This window comes from Hibiscus syriacus, unplaced genomic scaffold (genome assembly GCF_006381635.1).
Source record: "Hibiscus syriacus cultivar Baekdansim isolate YM2019G1 unplaced genomic scaffold, ASM638163v2 tig00113548_pilon, whole genome shotgun sequence".
Classification (NCBI taxonomy): Eukaryota; Viridiplantae; Streptophyta; class Magnoliopsida; order Malvales; family Malvaceae; genus Hibiscus; species Hibiscus syriacus.
The window spans coordinates 664,886-672,983 of record NW_024063465.1 but is presented as its reverse complement, the minus strand read 5'-3'; the positions used below and the strand labels follow the sequence as shown (position 1 = coordinate 672,983).

The 8,098-nt window shown below is 33.6% G+C and overlaps 2 protein-coding genes across 2 annotated transcripts; one reads left to right on the top strand and one right to left on the bottom strand.

Annotated features, from left to right (window-relative positions):
• Nucleotides 1-567: 567 nt before the first annotated feature.
• On the bottom strand, nucleotides 568-3,489 carry LOC120186498 (transmembrane emp24 domain-containing protein p24beta3-like). Its single transcript, XM_039190404.1, has 4 exons — nucleotides 3,210-3,489; nucleotides 2,133-2,322; nucleotides 1,192-1,299; nucleotides 568-722 (listed from the first exon to the last, which is right to left on the bottom strand). The coding sequence occupies exons 1-4, from the start codon at nucleotides 3,417-3,419 to the stop codon at nucleotides 589-591; spliced, it is 642 nt and encodes a 213-aa protein (XP_039046335.1). The 5' UTR covers nucleotides 3,420-3,489; the 3' UTR covers nucleotides 568-588.
• Nucleotides 3,490-6,193: 2,704 nt separating this feature from the next.
• Nucleotides 6,194-8,061, top strand: LOC120186487 (perakine reductase-like). Its single transcript, XM_039190389.1, has 7 exons — nucleotides 6,194-6,308; nucleotides 6,411-6,581; nucleotides 6,684-6,887; nucleotides 6,956-7,128; nucleotides 7,211-7,307; nucleotides 7,393-7,546; nucleotides 7,660-8,061. Exons 1-7 carry the CDS (start codon nucleotides 6,255-6,257, stop codon nucleotides 7,842-7,844), a joined length of 1,038 nt encoding a protein of 345 aa, XP_039046320.1. The 5' UTR covers nucleotides 6,194-6,254; the 3' UTR covers nucleotides 7,845-8,061.
• The last annotated feature ends 37 nt before the right edge of the window (nucleotides 8,062-8,098 follow it).

Sequence of the window (8,098 nt, the reverse complement as noted above, 5' to 3'; positions counted from 1 at the left end):
TTCACCTTATATTCTTATGGATAATTATAATAATACCCCTCAATGTATTATTTTCCTTCAATAAAATCCCTGTTTTTATTGAATAAAAATAATATTTTTAATAAATATATTATTTTGGATCGGGTCAGGTTCAGATTTTATTTTAAAAACTGGGTCGAATTCAGGTAAGGTGGAAAGTGTATATTTTTTCAGGTCGGGTTCAGGTGGACCAAAAATCTTACCCAACCCATGCCCATCCTTAGGAACAATCATTCCAACTCAATTTGCTACATTCACAAACCTCTGGGTTTAAACCTTTGACATTACTTAAGAAATCTAGTATATTATCTCATTAAACCAACTGATTGTTTGAAAAATACTATTTTATTTATAAAAAGTAAAATAAATTCGGATAATAAATATCTAAATATTGTAGTATCCAATTCAAATAATAATTAGAATATCAAAATTTGAATGCAATTCAAATTTTACAAAAATAAATAAATAAATATTAGAATATGCATTATACAAAATCATCCTGGCATTAGGATTATCTCATTGGTTAGATGGAAAAGACAAAATAAAAATGAATAACAAAATGATTGAAGCTCAAACTCGATTGTATCCGATAGATTTGTTGAAGAGACGTCGGATATATACAACTTGAAGCACACTCACCAGACTTAGCAGAATGTACTCTCCCACTGTGTAACCTATAACACGCTTCCTTGTGCTCTCATTTGCTGCACCCCAATAATCAATTATATCGACAAATGTATGCATATATACATATATAGGGTTAGAATCAAGAATGGATCGTAAGGGTGTTTGGGTTGCGGTCAGATCTCGTAGAAAACTTTCAAATTATATTATATTTTAAGTTTTTTTTTCTTTATAATATAACTTCTTAAATTCGTACCTCCTAAACGAAATTCATGCCTCTATCCATGGTTAGAAGCCAATTACACCCGGTATAAAAAGAGTTTTACACCTTTCTAAGACCATTAGATTCAGGAAAATCAAAAACTGATATTAACTCCTTGTTTTTTAATGAATCTTCCCATTTTTTATTATTAATCACAACCATTGATTTCTCTCATCCAATGATCTTGAAAAACACTCTGAATATAAATGCTTGTATATCCTAATGTGGGTATATATGTGTGTGTGTGTTTGTGTCTATAATTAAGCAAAGAAATAAAAAGCACTTACTATGACGGTGTTGATCATCACGTGCTCTCAAGTAAATTTGTTCGGCTGTAATAGACTGCAAAGACTCTCTCAGCTCAGCGATCTTAACATTGATTGGGTGCAAATGTTCTGTGACAATGAAATCAAACATAAACATGCAATTTAGCTTCACAAAAAGGGTCTACAAAACCAACTCAACTGTTGGAAAAGGAGTAAATTGCATCAAATATCTCAACTTATCTTTCATTTGTTAAATTGATCCATAAACTTTCAAGCACCAATGCGGTATTAATCAGATCCTAAGAGTGAAACCATGATATTTTAGGGCCAGAACAAAATCATAAAATTTTTGGAGGGTCAAAGTGCAATTTATCCACTGTAGGTGGGATGGGCAAGGAGAATGCCTCCCCAAACTCCGCTCTTAGTGATTTTTTTTAATCAACTTAAAGTGCTTACAAAATAATATATATTCTAAATACTCTCAATTATTTAACAATAAAAGTTCAATCACCTCTATAATAGTCGTTGGTGCCCATGAGATTTTTCTCCAGTCTAATCATCAATTTGAGTGTAACAATATGCTTCAAATTAAATCTAAATTGACAATGCTTAAATTAATTATCGAACTACTGAAAAGACTTAATTGACACAATAATAATACCTTGAAGACTCGATTAGAGCATTTCAAACTTTAATGACCAACTTAGAATCTAAATCATAATTTGAAGTCGTATGACGCAATTAACATCAATAATAACATAAATGACTAACCCTACTAATGTGGTTCTTGTATCACATGAAAACTGAAAAATCAGTTTTCGTAAATATAAGGATTAGATTCTAACGAATTAAAATAAAAATTTTAATTTTTTTGTTGAGTAAAGAAATGAAATTTGAAAAGTCCAACTAATGGAAATGAAAGCTTGGCCAAAAAAGAGATGGGGAAATTGAAGTAAGATTACCATCTTTGGCAAGATCGTGCTCATTGGGGATGTGGCCGATGTGGAGATAGAAGGAAACTGTCTCGGGTGTACTACCGTGAGGATTGTGAAAACAAAATTTGTACATTCCACGCAATGGGGCCTTGACCTCAAACTTATTCCCAGCTGTCCCCTTCTCAGTGTGAACGATCATACCCCCAGGAGCAGTCACCTGCATTAATCAACAAAATGCTGGTAAGATTCGAATTTTTTATTAATCTAAGACGAGTACAAGAAAGTATATGTTCAAATATAACTCTCAACTATTTGACATTAAATGCTCACATCCTTGACTAGTGGTGGATCCACAGCTTGGTGAGGGTGGACATTGAAATCCGAATTTTCTTCGATTAATTACTTATTTTACTGATAATACCCTCTCTGGAATTTTTCGTGCTCAGCTGAAATCTGAATTTTCTTCGATTAGTTACTTGTTATAACGGACGATGCGCACCTGAAATTTTTTTTGTACTCATCCCCTTTAAAAATTTTATGTTGCTAATATATGTGTATCCACACTGAAAAATATTTCTAGATCCGTCATTGCCCCTGACATTCCTAATGCTCAAACTTAGAACCTCAAACAATAGCAACAATTCATCTACCACCAAATTCATTTTGTTCATGCAGAAGAATTATAAACTAGAACGTACTTAAACGTACATTATCATATGATTTAAGAACTTGCACTATCTGAATAGTTTGTACGCATTATATAAAAGATTTTATATAATAAACGAAATTGAAATCAGATGGAATTCAGATGGAATTGAATGTTTAATCATATTTGATCTCATGTTTGAATAAGCAAAAACTGAAATCCGATTTTTCTCAATAGAATTGAACATCCAAAAATTTGTGAATAATGTGTGATGATCCAAGGTGTGAATAAGCTACTAGTTTGAACAGAGCAATTTCCTTAGTTCTATTGGATGATAAAAGTACCAATTATTCCAACATCAATTTTTTCTTTGAAATTGAATGCCCATATATCAAAATCAAGCGGAATTTGACGAAAAGGAGGACGAAACGTAGAGATCGGGATGATGATAAACTCACGTAGAAATCGATGCCCGGGTGATCGGCGGACCAGAAGATCTGGTGATCGACGACGGCGAAGTTGCCGGAAATGTTGTCTCCTTCCGAATTGACGGGCTCATACACGCATTCGAGTTTGTCTACGGTTATCGAGAGGGAGGAAACATCAGTCACGGAATTCAAGAGGAGCAATCCAATCAAAGCCCACATTTTCCCACATTCCCTCTCCATCTTTTAGGATTCTGACTCAGAGATTTTCTTTTCTTTTTCTTTGGTCAATCAGTTTTCGAAATGGGAATTGCATCGGGTTGGAAATGAATCGTTTTCGTCCTGTAATAATCAAATCTAAATTTGCATATTTACTCTAAAATTCACGATCCCTATTCTACATGGATTGAATCCAAGCATTGTTCTTATCATATTTAGATGGAATTACTGGTTGGATTTTGATAGATTGGATATTTGAATTTAGCATATAACAAAAAAAAAATAAATAAATAAATAGGATAAGCTATGTATTTAGTATTTAAACAATCAGTTTTAGACCGTTGTACTATCTAATCTTTCAAAATCATGCCTAGTGTTTAGTTTTTGTTTCCTTTTGCCGGAAAACGCTTCAGTCTTTCCAAATCGACGATGGACTATTCGATTTCTTCATCTTTTGATCTCCGTCATCAACCGTCCGATGGGCCTAAAACTGGACTATGTTGGTCGACTAGTCATTCTTTCGTGATCCACCGCTTGGATCGATTATTTGTCTACCGCAGCTATGTGCCGTCAACAGTGTCGTGGCTGGGGCAGTGCGAACTGCGCGACGGCGCAGGGCCCCCAAAAAATGCGGGCCCAAAAAAAGTATATCTATAGTGGCGTTTTTCAATAAACGCCACTATAGATGGATCTATTGTGGCATTTTTTTAAAAAAATGTCACTATTGTTGCGGTTTATTGAAAAAACACAACTATAGATGAATTTATTGTGGTGTTTGTCATAAAATGCCACTATTATTACCCCAAAATTGAATATATCTAGAAAATAGGGGCCCTTTATAAGAATTTATACAAGGCCCCCGAAAACCTAGCCACGGCCCTGGTCGTCAGCCCGTCCGTTAAGTTTTTAACGACAGAGTACTAAAATGAAATAAAAATTGAACGTTAGGTGTAGTTTAAAAAAAATAAAAGTTTAGATACTAAAACGGGCCAAAACTAATAGTTTAGGTACTAAAGGCATAGTTTACCCAAAACTAAGCAGTTGATTCGAATATCCAAAATTCAAATCGATTATTTATATAATAGTGTAGTGGAGTTTCGAATGATAAATATATTATCTACAAATGTAAAGTTAATTTAGATAATGATGATTAAAAATATTATTTTTGTTATTTTTTAATTTGACTACTAATATTTAATCTATTAATTAAATAATCATGATTGAATATTACAAAAGTTCACTCACAAAAAACTTAAAGACATCGAAAGCCATGCAAATATTAGGAGCAAAAGTGCAATTATACCTTAGAAATTAGTATTAAATCAATATTTTAGGGGTGGGGAAGGAGAGATTTGATATTTTTTAAAGGTTAAGGTTAATTTAATTTTTCATTTGAGTGATCAATTTAACTTTTCTTTATATGAATGATCAATTTAACTTGAATAATAAAGACTAATTTGATAAAAATATATAAACATCAAGGATCAAATTTAAATTATGCCTACATTTTAACTCTCATAGTGGGTAAACATTAGCAATCACTAAACTGTTTTAAAATAGCCTTTATGGCTAATAAACTTTCAAACATTATAAAATGGTCATTAAACTTATCAAGTTATTACAAAATGATCCATGCATGTTATAATATAGTAATGATCAAAAAATTTAAAGACCATTTTATAATATTTTGATAAATTTATTAATTATTTTATAGTAATTAGATAAATTTTAATTATTGTTTTATAATCATTTGAGAAATTTAATGATTGTTTTGTAACATTAAAAATCTATCGACTAAAACAATCACTTTAATATAGTACAATGATCCCTAAAAATCAATCGACTAAAATGATCACTTTTATATAGTACAATGATCCCTAATTAAGGATGGTCATAATACTCGAATCCGAAGAATTTTGACCTTATAAGGTTTTTTTTTTCAAGTTGAAGTCAAGTCGGGTTGAGTTTTTAGAAGGATAAAGTCGAGTTTGAACTTAGGGGGAAATTTTCCATTCAACCCGAAATAATAGTATAATTATTCGTTATATATATGAAAATAATTGTAAAAATACTCATCTTTTTATATTCTTTTGAATTAAGTCATTATTTTATCCAATAAAATAAGATATTCTTATATCTATATATATATTTTGAATCGAGCCGAGAATATATTTTCGCTTAAAAAATAAATTAAATTTATGGTCGGATCAAATCTTCTTAAATTCAAGTTAAATCAAGTGATGAGTGGATGATATGATACTCAAGTTGGCTCAAGTAGACAAAAACCTAATCCGACCCACCCATACCATCCCTACACCTAATGTACTTTACCCTTTAAAATTAAGGGTAAATTATGTACTTAGTACTTAAACTATTAATTTTGATCTATTTTAGTATCTAAACTTTTTTTTTCAAAACCGTACCTAGCATTTATTGTTTGTTTCAATAATTGATTTGAAATTTTTAGAATTTTCAAAATTCAAAATTGATTCGAATATTCAAAATTCAAAACCATACCTAGCAGTTGATCCGTTAAAAACTTAACTCGTTTAGTACCTAAACTATCAGTTTTGACCCGTTTTAGTGCCTAAACTTTCAATTTTTTTCAAAACTTAACGTTAAATTTTGAATGGAATACTGAAATGAAACAAAAACTAAACTTTAAGTATGATTTTAGATTTTTTTTTAAAAAAAAAATTAGGTACTTAAACGGATCAAAATTGATAGTTTAGGTACTGAACACGTAGTTTACCCTAAAATTAAAAGCGCAGAAAAATAATTCTTGATCCTTATATCTGTGTTGGGACCTATACTACAGAACATTCAAAGGCTGAGAATTTCGGTTTCGTCTGTCTGAAAATGGAAGAAATCCGCCGCATAGAAACAGTAAAACTAGGCAATCAAGGCTTGCAGGTAAATCAAATCAAATCCTGCACGCTTTTCATGTTTATATATCTATCAGTTGATAGAACGTTTCGAAATTCCGCAATTAACTCTTTTAACGATGGCTTGCAGGTTTCGAGGTTAGGGTTCGGATGCGGAGGTCTTTCCGGGATGTTAAACGCCCCTCTCACACATGAAGATGGATGCTCGGTCATTAAAGAAGCTTTTAACAACGGCATAACCTTCTTTGATACGGCGGATCTCTATGGTGAAAACCACGATAACGAGATCATGGTTGGCAAGGTAACATCGCTTAAACGATACAGCCGAATCCGATAATTGTTATTCATCGGTACAAATATGTATGTACAGCATATCCATGTACTAAACCACTTACACTTTTAGGCCTTGAAGCGGCTTCCTAGAGATCAAATTCAACTAGCTACAAAATTCGGTATTATTGTGTTAGAGGGACTTCAATTTGAAATCAAGGGTACCCCAGAATACGTCCGGCACTGCTGCGAATCTAGTCTTAAGCGGCTCGATGTGGATTACATCGATCTGTACTACCAGCACCGCGTGGACACTTCAGTTCCGATAGAGGAGACTGTAAGTTTCAACGGACTTTGCCGATTGAGTTTTAACTGTTTGTCTTGATTTGGGTTTTTCAATGGCAGATGGGCGAGCTAAAGAAGCTGGTGGAGGAAGGAAAGATAAAGTACATTGGATTGTCGGAAGCTAGTGTTGACACCATAAGGAGAGCTCATGCAGTTCATCCCATTACTGCCTTGCAAATGGAATACTCTCTCTGGACTCGTGAAATCGAAGACGAGATAATTCCACTTTGTCGGTATGCTTGAAACTCGATTTCAAAGATGATTTCTCTTCCTAGTCTTCGTGTCTACAAGTTGTCTCCGAATCTCTTTGTGCAGAGAACTCGGAATTGGGATAGTAGCATATAGTCCTCTAGGTCACGGTTTCTTCGGCGGGAAGGCAGTTGTGGAGAGCTTGCCCGATGGAAGTTCAATGGTAAATGACTAGCAACAGGCTTTTTAACGACACATCGAGCCATTCTTCAACTTAATCCTACAAGCGACATTTGTGTATGTTACAGGGAATGCATCCGAGGTTCCAGGGGGAGAATTTAGAGAAAAACAAGATCATCTATAATCGACTTTCCGATCTAGCTACGAAGCATGGCTCCACGGTTCCTCAACTAGCTCTAGCATGGCTTATGCACCAGGGAGATGACATAGTCCCTATCCCTGGTATGTTTGGGGCTTAAAGCTGAAGTCTATGTTCTGAAAATCAATTGATGACACATATTCTTGCACATATTGAACCTTAAAAATCTTGTTTTTTCGATGGCCAATTTACGCAGGGACAACTAAAGTTAAGAACATCAAAGACAATATCGGATCCTTGGCATTGAAGCTTACACAAGAGGACTTGAAAGAAATCTGTGATGCTGTGCCCATCGATGATGTGAGTGGCCCAAGAGAAGCCGCCAGTATAGCTAAATATGCTTGGAAGTTTGCCGATACCCCATCGAAGAGCTGTGTGTGAATGAATAAGTTGTGTCTTCATATATGCATTTGAGACTCGTTTTACGCATATTACGTGTTGTATAGATGTTGGACAGGGGCATGGCAACCACTGTTTAAGAGTCCATGAAATTATAAGCATATGTAATAAGTGAATAATAGCCGAGGTATTGTAGCACGAGGGAGATAAGCTAAGAAAACACTTCATGCATAAATGAGTCAACTACATAGGCCATTCTTGATGAGTTTCTACATATAATTACAACAGAAAACAAA

Coding starts and splice junctions, on each gene's coding strand:
- LOC120186498 (XM_039190404.1), bottom strand. CDS start 3,419: ATGGAGAGGGAATGTGGGAAAATGTGGGCTTTGATTGGATTGCTCCTC. Junction 2,323..3,209: donor ACCCGGGCATCGATTTCTAC/GTGAGTTTATCA, acceptor TGATTAATGCAG/GTGACTGCTCCTGGGGGTAT. Junction 1,300..2,132: donor GCACGATCTTGCCAAAGATG/GTAATCTTACTT, acceptor TCATTGTCACAG/AACATTTGCACCCAATCAAT.
- LOC120186487 (XM_039190389.1), top strand. CDS start 6,255: ATGGAAGAAATCCGCCGCATAGAAACAGTAAAACTAGGCAATCAAGGC. Junction 6,309..6,410: donor TAGGCAATCAAGGCTTGCAG/GTAAATCAAATC, acceptor GATGGCTTGCAG/GTTTCGAGGTTAGGGTTCGG. Junction 6,582..6,683: donor ACGAGATCATGGTTGGCAAG/GTAACATCGCTT, acceptor TTACACTTTTAG/GCCTTGAAGCGGCTTCCTAG.